The sequence below is a fragment of the Lampetra planeri genome, chromosome 15 (genome assembly GCF_965212315.1).
Source record: "Lampetra planeri chromosome 15, kcLamPlan1.2.h2, whole genome shotgun sequence".
NCBI classification, from domain to species: domain Eukaryota; kingdom Metazoa; phylum Chordata; class Hyperoartia; order Petromyzontiformes; family Petromyzontidae; genus Lampetra; species Lampetra planeri.
The window spans coordinates 10869402-10891271 of NC_136121.1; the positions used below are offsets into that span (position 1 = coordinate 10869402).

The 21870-nt window shown below is 46.7% G+C and overlaps 1 protein-coding gene across 4 annotated transcripts in view; it reads left to right on the forward strand.

The window, feature by feature from the left end:
• LOC144722722 (uncharacterized) overlaps positions 1 to 19976 on the forward strand; it is a 79158-nt gene extending 59182 nt beyond the window's left edge. For all 4 annotated transcript variants that reach the window (XM_078601071.1, XM_078601074.1, XM_078601073.1 and 1 more), the window contains 8 exons: positions 6222 to 6288; positions 9821 to 10035; positions 10687 to 10792; positions 11527 to 11600; positions 12130 to 12228; positions 14319 to 14438; positions 15891 to 15988; positions 17520 to 19976. In XM_078601071.1, coding sequence (XP_078457197.1) covers positions 6222 to 6288; positions 9821 to 10035; positions 10687 to 10792; positions 11527 to 11600; positions 12130 to 12228; positions 14319 to 14438; positions 15891 to 15988; positions 17520 to 18000 — 1260 coding nt within the window. In that variant the 3' untranslated portion in view covers positions 18001 to 19976. The remainder of the gene's footprint in view (positions 1 to 6221; positions 6289 to 9820; positions 10036 to 10686; positions 10793 to 11526; positions 11601 to 12129; positions 12229 to 14318; positions 14439 to 15890; positions 15989 to 17519) is intronic.
• The last annotated feature ends 1894 nt before the right edge of the window (positions 19977 to 21870 follow it).

The following is a 21870-nucleotide window of genomic DNA, read 5'->3' on the forward strand; positions in this document are numbered from 1 at the left end:
GTAACGCATTGTAATGTAGTGGTTAGCACGCTGCGCTACGAACCCGGTGACCCGAGTTCGATTCCCGCTCACGGCCACCACCGGTGACGATTATTTTAACCGGTCCTGGGCCTCCGCTAGGTCGACTCGGCCTCAAACGAGTAACTGGTGTGGTGTGTGAACATTGCCACTCGGGAGACAAAGGCGTCCGGGCGTGGTGAATCCAAGTCCCGGGCGAAGTCGGGTAGTAAAGCTAGTAGAGCATAAAATATAGGTCCTCCCACTTTCACCAACCTGCCCTGACTAGCAGGGTGAAGTATGGTCAAAGAACCCCCATAACTGACACGGCGTGGGGAGGCCTTCTAAAGCTTGAGTTTATTTGTTACGCGGCTGATTCCGTTTTCCGGATATTGTACACGGGAGATCGGTGTTGATTGAGCACAGCAGCAGCAGCAGTAACACAGACAACAATAACATCAAATATTGCAGAGAACGCGTACAGGGGTCGTGAGCAATGTACATCTGACAAGCGAGGTGTTTAACAGTCACAAACTAAAGGCACGCAAGTCCGAAACAGTGCAAGTGTAATACGTGGATGAACAAAGGGCTGTAAAGAATTTTCTCATCCGATGAGATGACACTGTCGCGCAAGAAATGTATGTGTGCATTACGTAAAAATCCGCGATTCTCTGTAATCCGATCATGCGTAAACAAGGTTAGATCAGTGGAATTTGATTAAGTGATGCCAAGGTTTGGCCATGTTTCCGAACGCGTGTAAAGGCTTGGGTGAGGCTGAAGGCGGCAATGTTTTAGTGGGATGAGGGGAAGGGTTCGTTTTGTTAACACGCCATCATTGGGCGTAAAACAATTGACCAATTAAACTATTCAAATCGGCTCTTAGGGCCGCGGTGCGTGCATCGAATTGGACGTGAACGGATCTGTTTTTTTCAGAACCAGGATCTTTATTACTTAGACTACAGGAGGAGGAATCCCATGAGCCTATGAGGCTCTTTTTTCACAGATGTCCGGCATGGGCGAGTCAGAAAGCTACACAAAAACATGATAGGAGTTAAAAATAGAGAAAAAAGGTGAGAAAGTCACGAAATATAAATACGTAAATAATTATTTTTCAATTGGCGCATGCTAACCCTGCGACCACGGGTGGTTTGCATGAACCATAATTGCAACGTAGTGATCGATGATTGAAATGATCGTAGCTGTTCATCGATTAGCAACGGTTCGTGAATCATTACAAGCCTAGTGATCATTTTAAATATTCCTTAGCTCGTCAACAATCATCATCAACCATGATCAATCAATTGCTGGATGAAGGCCTCCCCGAGCCATCACCGTCTCAGCATCTCACACGGTGGTTGCGATGCAAGAATCCACCTCGCACTGCACACACGACCCGATTTCGTTGATCTATCTCCCAACGGCGGCTTTGTCCTCTCGTCTGCCACTCCGTCGTTATTCTCGACCACCGGCCGTTACGTCCCATCGAGAGACGGTGTCTTGCTGGATCGCCCTTTTCTGAACAGGGTTTGCCTGCTGCTGCTGCTTCTGGTGTTTTTAACGCGCCCACTTGCACACTGCGCTCTTGCCTGCTTAACGAACTTGCGGAAGAGGGTGAACAGGGCGGAGACGGAATGGTTCACGGAGGTTCGTGCCTTCCGTTGCTCTCCGTGGTTTCCATCGTCGCATTGAGGCAACGGCTGAAAATTGGTTACCAGCGCCGGATGGGTGCAGAAGTTGCTTTCGCACGGCACCCCGTGGCAGAATTGCATTTGTATTTTACCCTCCCCAGATAAATAAATAAATGGATATATTATTTAATACAATTAAGGATTAACTTATTTTTTAGGCAAAAGCAATCTCTCATGGCGTAAATCTCACCCGGTTCAATCGCGGAAGATCACTTTGGCTCGTACACTCGATGGCTCGATTTGCATAGCGAGGTGACCCTCGGTGTCCCTGGGATTGCGGTGCTTTATCTGACCGCCAGTAGCCCCACGGCCAGTACGCGCAACGCACGCACGAGTGAGGGCCCCTTTACCCCCGGCGAGCGAGCGGTGCCGGGGCTGTTTTGTTTTGTGCGGACCCAGGGGAACAGTTTCCGTCCGCTGCAGCTGCTCTCTCTCGCTGCCCCCCCCCCTGCCCCCCCCCCGTGCCCCCCGCCTGCCCCCCCCGTGCCCCCCCCATGCCCCCCCCGCGCCCCTCCCCTGCTCACCCCCACTCCCTTCCCCAGGCCTCACCTGTCGGCTTGCACCGAGTGATGTCCTTGACACCGCCACATGGCCGTGGCCAGAGCAGCGGCACCGCGCATAAATATTCCCGGGACAATTTTAGAACCCAATTCCCCCCCAGCCCCCCCCTTTTTTTTATTGTTGCCTCATTCGCTTCGAGATGCCGGAGGATGAGAGCGAGATGGGGGTGGGGGGGACGGCGTTGGCGGTGTTCGTGCCGGGACGGCCGCTTGTCGCCTTACCGGCGACTCGAACTCGCCTTGTCGTGGTAGTTCACGAGCAGGGGCCACTTTGTTTTCGTCGCGTCCAAATCGGCGAGCCCTGCGCGTTCGACAAGGTCCGCTTGACGAAGCGTGATTGGAACTGCGGTCCACGTTTGTGCTCCTGTTGTTTGTATTTGGCCGATCTGTTGTTTTTATGAAGTAACCCCAGACATTTTAGGAATACTGTAACTCATTCCTGCCAGACCTGCATTAGGTTCATTGATCGTTTTAATAAATTGCTTGGCCCATAATTGGAGAGGAACACACAGCAGTGACCAAGGATGGCTCCTGCCCATTTCTTCCTTGCCATAAACCACCGCAAATGAGATATATTTGTCAAGACTCCCGGCAGCTGACAGGCTTTCACGTAGATGTCACCAAACTGCGTAGGTGGCTCCCAACGTGTGAATGTGTTGTGGGGAGCGGTAGCGTAGCGGTTAGCGCGCTGCGATACGAACCCGGCGATCCGGGTTCGGTTCCCACTCATGGCAAAACACCGGTCCTGGACCTCTCTTAGGTCAACTCAGCCTGAAATGAGTATCTGTGGTGGAATAATCGCCACTCGGAAGACAAAGATGGCAGGGCGTGGTCCTAGCCACCCACCTCATGCTTGCCGTGCCGGCCTTTGTAAAGGTGCTCGCTAATAGCACTTGCCCCAACAGTCTATTACAGGCTATACGGGGGATCTTTGTATATATGTATGTGTACGTGATGGTGTGCTCGTATGTGTGTTGGTGTATTTTCGGATTCTTATCACACTTGTTTAACCAGGAAGGCCTCACTGTCAAGAGCCTTTTTCAGGAAGGTTCTGCCAAGTTATCGCAGTCGGCAGTGGTGTGGGCACGTGTAATCTCGATTGAGTAGTTTGCAGATGTTTCAGCATTGGGGTATTTGGCCAATACCACTTACATTGTGTGTGTGTCTGTGAGCGGCTGGGGAGTGGTGGCGTAGCGGTTAGTGCGCTGCGCTGCACACCCAGCGACCCGAGTTCGATGCCCGCTCATGTTCGACACCAGTGACGATTATCTGAACCGGTCCTTGGCCTCCCCGAGGTCGACTCGGCCTCAAATAAGCGCCTGGTGCGATGTATAAAACATCAGCCTCTGGGAAGAAAAAGGCGGTCAGATGTGGTGTTGGCCACCCACCCGCTTGTGTGCTGTGCTGGCCCTCCATAGGTGCTCGCTAACAGCACTTGCTCTTGCAGTCTGTTAATGCTATACGGGGGACCTTTGTCTTTGTGTGGCTGCTTTTGTTTGAGATTTTACAGTTGAATTCCTGGCCTCTCCCGGTCACGTTATGGATTTGTTATCGGCAGCATGCATCTGCTCTTGAAAAATACTGTTAATCTTCACCAGAGATGGCCAGTGTATCAGAGTTAATGGCCAAATCTCCCTTCCGTAATAAATTATTTCAGGGATGTTTATGTAATTGGGGAGCAGTGGTGCAGCGGTTAGCTCACTGCGCTACGAACCCGGTGACCTCAATTCATTTCGCAGCCGCGGCTAAAATCAGTGGCGAGTGATATATGAACCGGTTCTGGGACCCTTTTCACCAACCGGCACTGACCAGTGTGGTGAAGTATGGTCAAACGACTCCCATGACTGACGCGGAATGGGGAGGCCTTTGACCATGAGAAGAATGACAAAGCGCTGTAAATTACAGCTCTACAGAATAGTGGAATGTTTCACCTCCAATCATATAAATTGCGATTTAGGATTGCGATTTTATCAGAGAATCAATTACTTTCTTTAACGCAGTGAATGGTAGCACCTCTAGTGGTTGTACTGGCGACGTGAGCCCATTACATACAACATATATCTATTGCAAGATGATTTTTACATAACTTAAGAATCAATAACTGATGAAGCTATGCATCTTTCCACAAATAATAAATAATGTATACTACTCTAAGAATATATTTTAAATAATATTATAAATCAAGTTTTTTAACTACATTATTTGGACATTGTAAGTTCAGATGCATGGCACGGGTACAGATGAGTGGCGTTCCTGCGTATTTACGCGATAGATGACTCATGGTATTTTGCGATAATGGAAATAAGTAACAGCTGCAATCCCTTGTGCAGCGGAGACGTTCCGAGCCACTCCGAGCTATGTAAATACATTTACAATTTGCATCCAAAAATATTCGCAGCCGGCCAGTGTCAGTGTGTATCCGTCACGGAGAAATTAATCGCGGTTCGTTAGCAGGCAGCACCCGGGGGGGAGGTAAGGGGGATGGCTGGGGGTAACCATTCGCTTAAAGAGGAGGACGGGGGGGGTCGGTGACGCTTGTGTCAGTGAGAGCGTCGTAGGGGAAGCTGTGCGCGGCTATTAGGGTAAGCGCGGGCTGCGGCGCTGCTGGGAAGAATACGTCAGCACAGTGCCAGACTGCGGCGCTGACACGGGCGTGCGTGCGTGCGGATGGACGTGCGCGCTACACGGTGCACCACCACGACCACCACCACCACCACGACCGCCGCCGCAGCCCCGGCGATGGGGAGAAGTTAAGCGTCGGGCCAGAGAGGTCGGTGCGGGATGGGAGAGCCGCGGCATGGGCTGTAAGTGCAGCAAACTCTACGTCTGCGGGTGCCAGGCCAGAAAACGGGTAAATAAATATGTAGTGGGAGGGAAGGGAAGGGCACAGCGCGTTGTCCGGAGAGCAGGGGTGGGTGGGTGGGTCGGTGGCTTGCGGTTGATGCAGGGTCATTTGTCTCAGCTGGCGGCGGTATATGTATCGGTCGCATAGCGTTACGTCGCTCTTCAAGGGACATGCCTTGAAAGGCGAAGTTGTTTTATGTGTGCGCGCATCGAATTTAAATTCTGGTCGTCTTGCGATTTCGATCGGTCGTTTTCCGGGCACCGTGCGACGCGAACGACGCACGCGCATCGTCCGCCTCGGCACGGAGATTTTCCTCCTTTTATTTGAGTAAGCAAAAAATACGTTGCGGTCTTAGAGGCGAGCTGTGCCGAGTCGAATCTCGCAGCTTGCTCAGCCTTTGTGCCAGTTTCGCTCGTGTTTATACGACAACACAACAAATGAGATGAAGCTCAAGTTATTTAAAATTAAGCGAGTGATACCGAGTACCTTGATTTCCCAGAGGCCAGTGCCGGTGCCTTGTGGCCGAATACCGGGCTGCCATTATCAGCAAATCAAATTAAACCTTGTAACTTTTAATCCGGGCTTGTATAATAACCTCGTATCGCAAATCATAACTGAGTATGCAACATTCACTTGAAACTTGTTTCAATCCATTGAGCTGAATAATTAAGCTCTTTAGGGATCTGTAATGGAAACAAATGAAGTTAGCCTAATGTAGACTAGGCATTTTTAAATACACATATAAAACGCGCTTGTGTAGACGTTTTTGCGCTGCGCAAGGCTTGTGACGGTGATTAATTGCACGTCAATGGTCAGGGGAATTACAAGTTCCCATTGAATATAAATCCAAGTGGAGGCAAAGGAACGCTTGGACGGCACCTGCGTGCGATCTAACGGTACACACAACCCGCACTCGCCGTTTTAACTATTGCGGCTGTGTGCCGCTGCCAACGATGCAGAAACGCGAACATACTGTAACCCGAATGGACGTTGGGCAACTTGTTGCGCAAGCTTGCGCAAGGCTCGCGGGGCGCTTAATCCGTTCCTTATTTTCCTCCTCCTAATCTCTCTTCCTCACCCCCCTCCCGATCTCTCTTCCTTCCCCACTCTCGGCCGCCCCCCCCCTGACAGCATGCGGAGGCCGTGCGGAAGGACCGGGAGCTCTCTCTCGTCATACACAATGTGCAGGAGGAGCTCGGTAAGGAGACGCGCGCACGCCCATGCACCGGTGCTCATTTCACACGTGGTTTTATCCCGATTGCGTGATAAAATGCAAGGTCAAGGATCCCTGCAGGTGCAACTCTTTGTGTTATAGGGTGTGGCCCGTGGAAGCAGACATCATGGAGCTACCTCTGAGATCCCTTCGAGTGACGTCTGGCCGACACAGGCAGCACTTTCCCATCCGTTCTGTCAATTGTCATCGCATGGCAGTCAAATTGATATGAAGTATCTTTGCTGACATTTATCCACATTTGGTGCAAAGCCACATTTTGTGATGGGATTGCTTGTGCAGTCATTGGGAACTGGGCTCAGACCATCAACTCGCTACTCAAGCGGCTTAACCCCAGTTTAAATCACGGGCGGATTAAAGCTAGATTTGAACCCAGGATTTCAGCGGTGCCACCTCAGCGCTCTGACCTCTTGAGCTGCACGATCACCTTTTTAGCATAACATTTGATTGGCAATCGTCGTGTTTTTCCTCCGGTATACTCGGCAGGCGTTGAGGAAACAGGTAAAAGGGGATGCGAGCAAATGAGCCGCTGCAATAGCCAAAGAATGCCTCTCCAGCCCCTCGGTAGCACTGGTGCATCGGCCATCTGTACGCTCGCTCGATCTACCGAGTTTACACTCGGCGAGCAGGAATGGCAAGGGTTGTGCATAGCTGTGCAGTTTACTCGCCGCAAAAGGGTGGCGTCAAACCCCGAGCGTTAGCGGCTCTCCTTGCGCAGCATACGTGCGCCGATGTACCACCACTGCGTTTCGAATTGCAATGCCCATTGTTGCACGCCGAGAGCACAAATTCCGTCGGCCCAAAGTATGTTTGCCATACAATAGTGGTAGTTTTATGCATTTTATTTAGAGTTTGTTTTGGAGGGAGGGGGGGGAGCAAACCCAGCAACATAGGTTCTGAGCTAGCCCTGTGCCTTCTCACAACAGCAACTCTCACGAGCTAGCCAGGGCGGTGAAGTATGGTCAAATAAGAGCTATGACCCGCACGGCATGCGGACCGGCTTCCTTGCATGCATTCCATTCTGGAAATCGTGCACAGACGTGTGCAGTACAATTTGAATTCACATAGCATCCTAATACCACAGCATCTCAAGATGCTGCGCGGAACTAGTGGGCATTTTAGATTTAAAGCTTTCGTGACTGCAGGGATTCGTCTTCTTGGTTCTTTCGGTAAAGTCACGTAGAAGGAAAATAATAAAATAATACAAATAAAACATAAATAAAACATAATAAGCAGCCATCCTCAGGTGAAGATTCTTCACCTGAGGACGGCTGCTTGCATTGTGGCCGAAACGTCGTGAGAATTATCTTATTTTATTATGTTTTATTTTTATTATTTTATTATTTTCCTTCTACGTGACTTTACCGAAAGAACCAAGAAGATAGTGGGCATTTGTAGGAGAGAGAGAGAGAGAGGAGCAAAAAACAAGTTTCAAGCCTGGACTTAAACAGGGGCAGGGAGTCCAACGGCACGGACGGCAGGGGGGGGAGGGTGCGGGAGGAAGTTCCAGAAAATATGGGCAGCGGAGGATAATGAACGACCTCCCATAACAATTGCATTTGTGGCTTAGATGGAGCGGAATCAGCATACGCCCCCTTGAGAGTGACGTTATCGTCTGATGAGCTCTTCTTCCCACTCGCCCCGCGCTCGTTCAAAACCACAAACGCTCTTGGCGCTCCTGTGGGAGGCAGTCTTAGCAGGCGGCGGCCGGTGGCTATTTGCAGAGGCGAGTCGCAGTGTCTGCCTTCTTAAGTCTCTTAAAAGTGTTTTTTCTTCTTCAGGAATAGGATATGAAAGAGTGTGTGGACAAGCAGCGGGATTGGATGTGATTGGGTTGAGAGACGATGGTGCAATAGTTTTCACAAGCTGGATGTCGTAATGTTTTCTGAATTTGGTCTCCAATGGGAAAGAAAAAAAATGGAGCCTGTTCATAATTGGGCCGTCAGTACCCGAAGTTTCTCTTGGTATTTCAGTGATATTTTTAGTCACCAAATTTCGGAATGTTCCTCATGCCATTCAGTGATATATATATACACGTGCATCGAATAAACACCTCTCATTTTCTATGCACCTTGATCGACGTATTACGTCACCGTATATTTTCCATTAATTATTGTCGGCTCCGTCTGCGAGTTAAGCTACGAATTAGCTTTACTATTAGCAAAACTAGACGGCCGCGATTATCGAACGGCATTTCTTGGCACTCCTATTCCATGTTTTCTCATGCGACGGAGCTCAATGGCGCGAGATCAGTTAGCACTTTGTAACGGAGCCGCCCGTACCGAACGCAGGACAAACAGCTGTCCACTCACGAGTGCACATTGTCTCCTGGTGACGATCTAAACAAATCTCCGCGTGCCTTCTAATTCGAACGTGCAACACTGTGCAGCAGAGATTGCGCTGCTCGCTGTAACGTGGGGAACGTGTAATTGCATCCCTCCTCGGGCATAACGCCACGCTTGATACCGACGAGGAGTGCCAAATTGACTCCGACTTGTCAATCCCACTGCTGAATGAAGGGCACCCCATTCTGTGCGTCGGTCACTCGGGGTTGTCTGATCATGCTTCACCACACGGTCAGTGCGGATCGGTGAAGTAGGTTTCCCGGGGCCAGTTCGTATATCACTCGGCCACTGATGTTAACCGTGAGCCCGGATATGATTTTAGGTCGGTGAACACATTTGTTTGCTTTTTATGTGAGCTTACTATGTTTAATACGATTAGAAATTGAGATGAAAGTTGATGCACTCACCTATATTTCTATGAATCCGGGTCCCGCACTAAGCTACTTTGGGGCTGTACTACGCTTTTGTTTTGGTGATGCTGCTGTGCAATGATTCACATGCTGGGCCTTCCAGTTGGATTCAACTTCCAGCACAGCAGTTGAAACAACGGCGCAAGTTTTTCTCAATCGTCCTCCGCCTCTTGTGTCGGCGGGGGTGCCACGGTGATGAGATGTTAACTCCCTCGCCTGGTATGCAGAAAGTTGCAGATTCGATCTCGACCCTGACACCTGCTGTATATTTGAAGTTTGCGTGTCTCTCTCCCCACGGTCGTGTGGATTTTTCTCTGGGTGCTCCGGTTTTTTCCCTCCACATTTAGAATCAACATTGCGCGTTTAAAGTATTTGGCTGTTATAAATTTCCACGTGATGATAAGCCACTTTGTTGAGTTATTATTTGTGGCCAGGTCGCTTCTGAAAAAGAGCTAAACAGCTCAGTGGGCCTTAGCCGGTAAAATAAAAACACATTTTGTTGTCTTTATAGTTATCGATCGGCAGGTCGGACGTGGTGGCGACGTGGGTGGGGGGGGTAAAGTTCCCACGCCTCAGATTGGCACAGTTGGCCACGTACGGTGCGAAAGAAGTTCAACACACGTACACACAAAAGTGCGGGTGCTGCAACAACGCGTCTCGGGCAGCCCTCGCGAGCATTCCCAGCGCCTCCGCCTCCTGACGCCGTCACTGTTCGCCCCCCCCCACCCCCCCCCACCTGCACAGCGAGCAGCGCGGTGCGGTGCGAGGCGCTGCAGCGCGACAAGCAGGAGCTGCACGACAGGTGGCGGCGGGAGGCAGAGAGGGCCGAGGAGGAGCACGCGCTGGCGCTGTGCTCGCTGCGCGACAGCCTGAGCCTGCAGCACGAGGCCGAGCGCGACGCCCTGCGGCGCGAGCACCTCGCCGCCCTGGGCGAGCTCCGCGTGCAGCACCGCGAGCAGGTGCGCAGGCGGTGCAACTGCCCCACCCCCCACAACCGCCCGAACTGCCCCCCCTCCCGCCCGTTTTTTGCACGTAGTAATGAGCAAGTTTGGTTTTTCACGCCGTTGTTATAGCGCGGGGCTGCCACGACCTATGCACGCATCATCGGCTACGACCAGAATCTGAATTTTTGTTTTGACAGGACGAATCCGATGAGCTATTAAGCTCTATTTTTGTACGGATGTCCAGACCAGGCCAACCCCAATCCCTCCTTAGCCTCTCCCACCAGTTCCCCTTTCACCATAACGACACCACCACCTTTAAGAACCTCACTGTTTAGTTCATACACTGTCATCTTACGTACAATTATATAATTGTCGTAAAGTTCCTCAGAAAAATGCGCTTTATAAATTGACACAAGATAAGATTGTGCCACGTGTAGCTGTTTAGCAGCGTGCAGGCAACGTAACTGCATTATTTAAAATACACTGCACGGGATCTATGTATGCTAATATTATGGACAAATATTTTATTCAAGTGTCACCCTTTTGTAACCGAGGGTTAGTTCCTAAGACATACAGTTTTAAATGAAACCAAGTTAAATCGACGCTTGCGTCCACCTGTGCGTTCCTCCGCATTCCAAGATTGTGCCCCACGTGGTTTTTTTTCAGCTGGAAGAGTTGCAGTCAAATCAGGAGTCCCTGGCACAAGATATCGAGGTCCGTCACAGTGAGGAGATATACTCACTAAAGGAGCAACAGGCCAAGGCACAAGATGGTAAGCCCGTCCCGTGGTAAACACACGCTCAATGGAAAATGTTAATATCTTGGACAAGCAGATGATTCAGTTGAAAGTAAGTTGTTTTCTAGGCTTTCACCCTGTGCACTGTTAAACATGTGATGCCGACCTGGGAGTTATTTAGGAGGGTTTTCTGATTATTGTCGAGTTTGAGTGCCATTTGTTGATTACGTTAAAAATAGTGTCGCTTTTGAGTTACGGATTCTACATTTTACAAGCCGTACAAAAATTACTCTGGAAAGGAACACAGTGGTTTAAATGCAACGGTTTTAGTTTTGAGACGTGTTCATGCACGTGCGCATTTAGTTGAATCTACATTTCAAAATTCAATTCTGATTTCCCACCTGATGTTTTGCAAAATATTTTTCTTGTAAATACTTTGCTTGCCTACATTTATAGTGCGCCACTAGAATAATAAAAATAAATTTTCAAGAAAAATAAATTTTATTTCAAAACCTCTGCATGTCATCCACCAATTTTAATAGTTCAAGGGTCATTTATAAGGGTCGTTTTAAATTATAAATCAGTGCGGTATCTCTAAATCAATCACTCTGTGCATAATAGCTTCATTTTAACAAAAGCAATACATATCTGCGGACGCTTCAAGCCTGCTGAACACGGCACTATGTTAACACGTTGCATGATGAGCATTTGCAAGGGCACTGTAACTAAGGCGTGCGTGTGTGTGTGTGTGTCACACGTCACTGCTGCAGAGCTCAAAAGGAGCCATGACTCAGAGAAGAAAGCGTTACAAGAGGAGTTTGAGCGGACGAGGCTATTATTGCAGGTGAGCACATGCGGCAAGAGTTATTATTTTTGTTGTTACCACTGCTGCGATTTTCCAAGGTCAGAATAATAATATTTATTCATAGTGGAGGAATCCGATGCCAGGAAAAACATTATAGTGTGGATCTAAATCGTTTTTGCTTGATGTTTTTTTCAAGTGCTTGTTTTGCATACGACAATAGTAATTAAAAAAATTGCCAGCTTTTCAATAAGAGCATTTTCAGTCCACGTCTGGAGGGTTTTGCGTAGTGTCGTAACGCCACGACGGAGACATTTTTAGGAGGGGGGGAGTGAAGGCCGATTGTAAATCCCTCAGCCTCTGGCTTCAACAGGCTGGCGACAAGTGCAGTCCAGGTGATTTGATGCATATGAATGCATCAAGTGCACGTTTTTTTTGAGTTCCAATTTGACTCACAGTTAAGCAGCTGAGAAATCACGTGACGAGAGTACGCGGGAGGTGTCGAGTTGGCAGGGAGAGGCGCCGGTGGTGACTCCTTCCGTGACCTTGTCCCCCGATAAAACGCGCACAGGACCAGGTGGACACGCTGACCTTTCAGAACGACTCCCTGAAGGACAAGGCGCGGCGCTTTGAGGAAGCCCTGCAGAGGGACAGCGCCGAGACCGTACAGGTGACCGTTTCTTCCACCCAACGGACGACCGAGCCGTTCTTCATTCACTGCGTTCCCACGAACCCTCTCATGCATCAAGTCCACGGCGGTGGACTACTACGATATATATATACGACGAACGCTTAAATGCAAACGGATGTGTACATTTCAGTCCCGTTCATGAGCAGAATACATTTTCCGGAAGGATGTGTATACATGTTTGCCTGTCATTTCAATTCTCCACGCGATATGGAAATATATTTTGATTTAAAGCTTTCGTGACTGCAGGGATTCATATTCTTGGTTCTTTCGGTAAAGTCACCTGATAATGATTGCTTGTGTTGCAGTCGAAACGTCGTGAGAATTTTTATTGTTTTATATTTATATTACCTTATTATTTCCCTTCTACGTGACTTTACCGAAAGAACCAAGAATATGGAAATATATATTATAGAACGACACGTATTCGAACAGAAGGGTGAATTGGAAACCCGGTGGTGTATGTGCAACTTTCGTGAAATATTCCCAGACCCTGGCTGTGCGACATTGGCGATGCGTCTGTTTGACCATTCGGATTTATTGTTTAAAAGTTGCACGCGCCCTGACAAAGATTCATTGCCCTGGAGCGGCAGAGGTTGCGTGCGACCGTGTGTCGACGAATTGGAGCTGGGCGATTGCGGCCTGCGGGGATGAATTTGCTCCAGCGGCACAGCCGACGACTATAAATCAGGACAGTTGGTAGGCGGTACTGACCTATCTGCCTCGCACACGGCTGTGGATTCATGCGCACAGTAAAAAGCTGCGGAGCGCGTGCGTGTGCGATGTGCGGGCCGAGATGTAATCTTGTGCCCGAGACATTTAGGCAACATTTTGCGTGATAAATGGTCGGGGAAAACAAATTTGAGCGTCAATTAATTAACTAAAATAAACAAATATGCCGTATTCTGTGGATTATAAGATGCTGCTGAAAGTAAAAACGCACCTAAATCTTGTGCCCAGTGTCAATAAACTTATGCAAATATAGTCACACACACACACATCTTCTGGATTATAAGATACACCCCTAAACCATTGATTTAATATGGAGCAAAAAAGTTACATCCGGAGAATATGGAATATATAGATTTCACTTAAATATGATGCGAAATGGCACACACTCATACCGATGATGGATAGTATGTTGAGCAGTAAATCATTTATTGAAATTTCACACTGACACATTGCAGTTTCCCCAAGCAATTTCGAAGCTGCGTCTTGAATTTAATGTTCCGAAAACTGGATCCTGACAGTTTTATCCGACTACAAGGTGGTCAAAAAAATAAGCGCTCGGTTTCCACTCATACATCAACTGTCGTGACAATGTGATTCTTGGCTGAATGTCATTGGCCGAGAGTTTAATTCTGGTTCACAACCGTGTGGAGCGGAGGCTTGGTACGGATATATATACGGTACCCCTGGGTTCCGCACGTTTTGTAATGGATTCACCCACCCACGTTTTTAAAGGCATTCGCAAATGTGTTTCCTGACCTTCTGACCCTTGTGGATTCTTCAAAGTTTGGGGGCATGCTGAGAGGAGTGAAGAGGTTGTTTCGTTTGATCAATGGCCACATACTATGGAGGTGTCTTGAAGTTATGCTAGATTGATTAATTTTGGTAAAATGAAAATCGTATATACTTGATATATGAGGGATGCACTCTAAATGTAGATGTTTTAAATGTTTCAAGCTACCCATTGTCTTCATTGGCTACGATTTTCTTTGTCATTATATGATACTATATATTCACAATTTGGCATGCACCATGGCTCAAGTGTCTGCGAGAGCTTCCTTTCCTTAGTCGCAGCATAAAGGACATCTTTTAATATTTTTTACTTGATACTTTGAAACGGTGATTTGACAATGTATTTACTTTAAAACTCGTTTCAAGGAAGTAAAATTTTATTTGGTAAAAAAAAAACCACGCAAAACATTTAGACGGCAACATTTTTACATTGGCGACTGTTCAATCGCAGTCAGTGTGGAAGTTGGAATAATATCGACCAACTTGCGTATGGCACAGCAGCGCTGACGGAGTGACGACGTCGACTTTTGTCGACGGCTGTTTACGAGCAGGCGGCACTGGCGCCCTACCAGTACATCCAAGAGGAGATGGCGAGCCTGCAGGCCGTGCTGGAGATGCGTGCGCACACCATCCACCAGCAGCAGAACCGAATCCTCGAGCTGGAGAAGCTGGTCAGTTCCGCGTCCCCCTCCCCCATGGACCATCAAAGGTCCAGGGTCTTCTGCGTTTCCTCCGTATGTTGTCGGCGGTTCAGAACGGTGGAAGATAGCAACATGATGCAGCAGTCGTGCTGTGACGGTTCCACCTGAAGACGGAAGCTTGTGTTGCCTCCGAAACGTCGTGATTTTTATTTTATTTAACTTTTATTAATTAAATTTTTTTACTTACGTGACTTTACCGAAAAAACCTAAGAATATGAATCCTTGCAGTTACGAAAGCTTCAAATCTAGAAATGATAGCAGCAAGGTTGCCGTGCGCGTTTGCCATTTCTGTTCGCAAGTTCACATTTTTTGTGGCCTCAAAAGGTTCATTGGATCAGTGCGTGGCCAACTTTTTGTTGTTCTCATTTTGAAAACACGTCGAGCGTGAACGATTTAAAAGTTATGCCATGTCTATAACTGCTCAACCCGAGCTGTAAGTGCTCCGATACTTGCATTGTGTTTGTGCTGTTCGCATTTTGGCGTCCTCTGGTCTAACACTGGTGAGACGAGGCCATAAAGAAGGCTGTCGCTGGTGTAGGCCAATCAGCAGTTTCACAAACAACGCATCAAATATCTTCTTGGTTCTTTCGGTAAAGTCACATAGAATTGAAATAATAAAATAATAAAAATAAAACATAATAAAATAATTCTCACGACGTTTCGGCCACAACGCAAGCAGCCTTCTTCAGGTGGAGAACAGGTCTGTCGAGAAGACAGAGTCTGAATGACAAGCCCCAGGCTTGGAGCGTGTCTTGCCACAAGTGTGGTTAATGCAGACTTGATGCCTTGCAAAAGGTTTCTATTTGGTGTTTGAACATCTGCACACCTGATTTGAAGCTTTCGTGACTGCAGGAATCCATACTCTTTGGTTCTTTCTTACGAGACTATACCGAAATAATCAGAGTATCTTAACATCTGTTTTACTGCCAGAAAGGGTAAAACTATTCTTATTTTTCATCATTAAGGACACCTGTTGGCTGTATTCTCGTTGGATGCTTGCAGCTCGCTGCATACTCTGTTTTATTGTTTGGCTAAAAAAGTGGACGTGATTTTGTTGAATGACGTTAATACTTCTGCAGCTTACCGTTATTACTCTCCATTAATCTTGGCTAAAACTATAAATGTCTCAATCCTTTAAGCGTTACGACACTGCTATTTCAGCACACGTGGATTCTAAGATGTGTCACCATGCATTAGAGAGTTTTTATATACCAGTTTGTGTTATTGCAGAAAATATGATTTTGGGTTCTAAAACTGGCTGGCGTTGATCAAATTCCATTGACATATACGTGACAAATGTTTTTGAAAGCGATATAATTTTACCACCGTCAATTGTGACCCATTCTGCCCCTGCTGCTCATATTTTTACAATTATTCTGTAATGACAAGGCTGGAGAACATTCATCTCTCGCCCTTCTGCAGGATGAGACAAATGTCGCATTGAAAGAGAAGGTGAGGGCCTTGACGCAGCAGAATGAAGAACTGAAGGCTCGTGTCAACAAGAACAGTGCAATGACCAGGTGTGTCTTCGAGGGCCACTTCCACCAGCGCTCTAACATAACCATAAACTACCATTATAACTGTCACTAGAAAAATTATAAACATAACTGCCACAACTGACATTACAAGCATCCCACATTACGCTGGGCTGTTTTAGTGTAATATAAATGTAATTGGTTTTGTTGAATATTAGCTTAACGGCCCACTGCTTGGACTAATAACGCCGAGATTGAACAAACCCTTTTTTGTTTTTAATATTTCTCGAATAAGCAAGTTACTAACTTTTCCTTGCTCTCTCGTTTGAATGTGCCAACTCAAGGATGGTTGCCGTGCAAAGTAACACACTCACGCGACTTATAAAGCTCCCTAACCGTACGGGGTTGTTGGGACATCCATAGGCACGCTCGGTTCACTCTGCTTGGTGTCCACGTTTTGACGCATACACGCTTGACGCCACTGGAAAAAGTGGACGCAATTTCCTACCCCCCCCCCCTACCCCCACGCTGCGTAACAGGGCACCACCACTTTAGAACCTTGCACGATTCATCGACGCCACCACTGCCACCGCCGCCACTGCCTCACTGTTTTGTCGGTGCGGTTATTGCGGGAACGACGAGCGTTGCTGAACGCCGAGAATGGAGACAGGAATTGCGATCATTTTGACCACCAAGGATTTTAACAGGCTGTTTATCAGCTCCTGTTTGCTAAAGCTTGGACTGTGGTCTTGATCTTTCTTAGCCTGTAGTGACCCCCCTCGTTTTAACGTCAGTGTACTTTTTGAGTGCAGTAGTTTCCAAAAGCAGTCACCAGCATCACGACCTGTTCACTTCACACTCCCTGCATGGTTGTAGGTAAACTGGGGAATACCGTAGTGTGAATGGCCTCGTGTTGCATTTAATGTTATCTCACACACTTCTTCTCATTGGTGATACTTCGTAGATTATTGTTGTGTATTCTAAGTGCACTGTGCTAGAAACACAGCAATCTAAATTTGAATCCCAGCAACGACTGGCATCAGTGGTGATTGACATCTGAACCAAGTTCTGAGCCCCTTCCCCCTTGATCAACGGTTACTGTTCCAACGTGGTGAAGTACGGTCAAACAACCGCCGTGATTAATATGGCGTGGGAAGGCCTTCATAAATCAGTGGCTTGACAAAGGGCTCTAAATAATTATGGCTTGATTCTAATACTAAATGTTGACCATTAACATTTAAATAATTTGACTTGCCGCTGTTATTTGGACAAAGTGAGCTTGCATTGAAATACACATTTTCATTGAAGACCAATGCATAAATAACGATTCTAAAAATGTGTATTACATTTTAAAATCCGTTTTTAGTTTCAACTATATATTTACCACGATATTTTGTCTGCATGAGTTGTGAACTAATGATCAATTCAAACAATGTTTCTAAAGAAAAACCTACTTCAAGTTTATGACAATGAATGCCATAAACATTTTGATCGACAAAAGCTTGAGAGAGACATTGCACCGTGAGCCACAAGCTCATTGTAATATTGTTGGTACGATGTTTTTTTGCGGGTGCAGACAGCTGTCGTTTGAGCACTCGACTCTACAGGAGACGCTCGTGAAGGAGTCGAAGACGAACAAGCGGCTCTCGATGGAGAACGAGGAGCTGATGTGGCGGTTGCAAAACGGCGAGGGTCTGGGCAGCCCGGGCAAGGGCTCTCCCTCCTCCACCTCCTCGTCCATCTCCTTTCGGTTCCCTCCGTCCCGCAGCCCGGCCTCCATGTCTCCGTCCCGCTCGATCGCGTCGCCCGCTTTGTCCCCGACGCACGGAGGAGGAGGGGGGGGGCCCCACGGCACGCCGGCCAGGGTGCTGGTCTACCCGGCGCCGTCACCGACTCACTCGCTGGGAACCCCCGTGCGCTCCTTGTCTCTCGCGTCGCCCTCCCGGGGCCACGCGTCGCCCGCGCGATCGCCGGTGTCGCCCTCACAGGCGGCGGTGTCGGCGCCGTCTCCCGCGCGAACGCCCGTGTCAGAGTGTGCCACCGACGTGCCCAGATGACGGACAGACGATGCCGCCGGTGCCGTGTTGGCTGCCCAGAGCTCCCCACAGCCTTGTCCGTTTGCTTTAAAAAAAAAGAAACCTATTTAAAAGTAATTTGGGCAGAACTTCATTCTTGGCAGTGATGGGACTGTGCTTGCATGTGCAGGTGCAAGTGCTTTAAGATGAGGAGTCTTTTAATGAGGTTCCTGCCTTCCAGACTTTACTCATCGTACGTCACCGTTGTTGCTCAGCTCAGGAGTGTCTTCTTTCACTTTTTAAAGGAGGATGGTGGAATGTGCTGCACCCAGGCAATGTCCATTCGCCCTTCAGTTTTTGTTGGTGTTTCCTCTATGCCACGTAGGGCTCCGTTGCGGATCAATTGCGGGAATCTCTTGCCGAAGACGATGCACTACAGACAGCCTAACGTCCGCACGCAGCACATTTGACTGCGTCGCATTATATGAAACGCTCAGTACAGCAAAATGGGAACACGTTTTCTTCCAAAGCCATCAGCATGCCATGCTTTAACATGCTTGTGTTCAAGGATACCTTGGTGGTATTTCGAAATGCTAAAGTTCTAAAAGTTATGAATGAACGTATGCCAGTAATTGTTTTGAAATTATTGTGACTCAAACAATTGAGTAAATAGCTGTAATTTTCACGTGGCAGAATTGACTTGGAAAAGTTTTATTTTGGAGCTACAGCACAAACACACGGATGAAATTTAAACATTAGTATCACTTTAAGAGCAGAATTAGTGGGGATAAGGAATTCTGATAGTTTCCAACCTCTAATGAATCAGCGAGCATTTTTTTTACTACAGCTAGTATATGCGGCTAGACTACTTTGTGTTCACAAAATGAGAGCATAAAAAGCGTATGTTGCATACCTACCTGGTACTGAAATGAAAACAATTACAGAATCTCACAATCATCATTTTGCTTGGACAAATTGTAGCCCATAAGTCTCCACGAGTCTCTTTATTAATGGACAAATCACCGATGAGAAAACGTGTTGTGTTTGGAATCATTCAACTGGCAGAAATTTTCAAAAAGGAGTTGCCAGGGATTGTATTGTTCGGTTGTATTGCACTTGATCTATATATACCGTATATATAATGCGCATTAAATATATTGTACGAGTAATTTATTTTGCCAGCTTTTGCGAAGCTTCAAACAGTTCTGGATGTTTGTTTAAATTCCCAACTCATGCAGGATACAGTTCATGTTTTTGACTCGTGTGTAAGGAATTTCTCTATTATTTCACAACATATGTTGGAATTTACTTTCGTAAGCCCATGTAATGCTGTACATTTGGTCAAAGCGATCTGAAAATCCTGCCTCTTTTGTCAAAAACACTGCATTTTAATGCGTGATGTTATTTTTGCAGGTCGTGTAAGAAAGCAGTACATGATTTAAAAAAGGAAACTAAACCTCGAATTAATTTAGACCTTGTGTCTGTGGGTTGTTAGTATATATACATTGCATGAACTTACAGAAACATTTTCGATAGCGGGTTACTGATTGGATGAGACCGCATAATTGCTGTGGTTGTGTTTGCAAAAAAGGAAAATGTCTTGAACAGGAAACCACATTTAAAGGCGAAAATAGCGGGTTATGGAAAATTGTGTCTGTTCAGTAAACATTACTGTCAACGAGGGCTATATTTGGGACATAAATGTAAACCAGGACCGGAATGTTGATTGTAGTTGCATTTAAAAACGTGCAACAGTAATTTTAGGGACCCCTTTTTAAATTGAAATGAAAGTTCGCAAATGTGAATTCAAAAACTAAAGTAAATAATTAGCGAGTAATTTCAATTGGAGGTTATCTTTAAGGCGCATTGGGCATTAGGAATACCGTTCATCTTCACAGTCTACAACTACCACTTTACTTGGGTATGTTTCGACTTTAAATCATATTCATTTGCCCTTGAACTCAGCCAAAAACTATATCATTACAAATAAAATAAACCTTCCAAAGGGGTGTGTATTGCTTCTTTGTGGAATGTGCATCCTTTATTATATTACAGTGTTACTCTGACATCTTCAACATGTTGTACTTGTGAAAGTACAGTGGGAGATCGATCAGCCACACGGCTGGATATTAAGTCTGTGGGATTAACAGGGCAATGGATTCCGAGATCTGCTTTAAGGATTAACTGCACACATAGGGAACACGTCCAGAGCGTACCTCAAAAACTATTAAAACTGCGGGTTCATCTTCTTGATTCTTTCGGTAAAGTCACGTAGAAGGGAAGTAATAAAATAATAAAAATAAAACATAATACAATAATTCTCACGACGTTTCGGCCACAACGCAAGCAATGCAAGCAGCCGTCCTCAGACGCTGTCTCCCCGACAGACCTGGTTTTCACCTGAGGACGGCTGCTTGCGTTGTGGCCGAAACGTCGTGAGAATTATTTTATTATGTTTTATTTTTATTATTTTATTACTTCCCTTCTACGTGACTTTACCGAAAGAACCAAGAAGATGAATCCCTGCAGTCACGAAAGCTTTAAATCGAAAACTGCGGGTGTCTCTTGCACGTGAGCTTAACTGTAATATTCCTAACCCACAGCCCCACCCAAAAAGATCAGCCAGAGTACGTATTGTATACGAGAAATCTATAACACAGTCGACTACAGAAAATATACAGCCCCTTCAAGTGGCACCGCATGGTCTTGCATGTGCCATGATGCAAGGAATGAAATTGAGACGTGTCACCCACCACTGTGGTAGGGTCTGGGCCCTCCCCTCTGACCCGTGAGCCTCGGGTGCAGCTGCACGACTTGCACGCTTGATCGCGAACGCCGCCTTTTAAAATAATTTATGCCTACGGGTCTGGAGGGATTTAATTCTCCAAATCGTATGGGTCCCGTGGGACGCACAACAAACCCGCGTGTGAAAACGAATTGTGTGCGCACGGCCAATTGATTGGTTCACTGAGAAGCGGTTCAGCATTGGCTCCGAAATTAAGGTCCCTTTTGTAATATCAACGTCCGATTCAAAAGGCAACCTTGATAACTGGTATTTTATATGTACACCGTTCTATGGACCATCATCTTCCAGGCCCTTCGGCCTTCAATTCGAAGCTCGCCGAAAGCTTGCGTTAGATTTCAAAGGTTCGAATGAGTAAAATCTAAAGGAGGAAATGAATAGACAATAACATTAAGGAGTATTTTTCATTCGTAAAAAACAACGTACAGTATTAGCAGTACACAATGAGCAGTACCCTCGTGTATTAATGTATAGACCCAGAGTGTTTATGAATTGAGCATGGCAATTTTTTTTTTAAACCGAAATTCACACAACGCAGTTTTTTTTTTACAAATGTAAAAATATTATATTTTTTCCGAACTTCTTCCTTTCCCCGCTTAGGTGACTCATTTTTAAAAACTTTATATTAAGTTCGCTTGCTTGCTTAGGACCGTGCAAATCTTTCGGTCGTTTTTTAACCCACTTTCCGTGATCCAATCGAGCTGACATTTTGCACACAGACTCGTTGTGCGTGACAATGCATTTTCGTGAAAAAAGTTTTTCCAAAATTTTACACTGTTTAGGGTAAATGTTTTAAATATTTAATTACCAATTGTTTAATGCTGCCAATCATCTGACCCATAGGTGGCAGCCATCTCAAGCACGAGGACGAGAGTACTCTAGCCGCCCCGATGCCACGCATATAAAGGATTTATAGTGAAAAACTTTGTTTTTACAGGTTTACTTGTTTATTAAATAAAATTGGTCGACTTGCGACGAAGCCGCGCGGTACAGAGGAGACGTCGCCGTAACAAAATCTGTTCGGAGTCGCGTGGGAGGATGGGTCCCAAATGAAGGCACAATAACAATAGGTTTAACCCTTGGCAATAAAACAGGAAGTGTTAAGATGT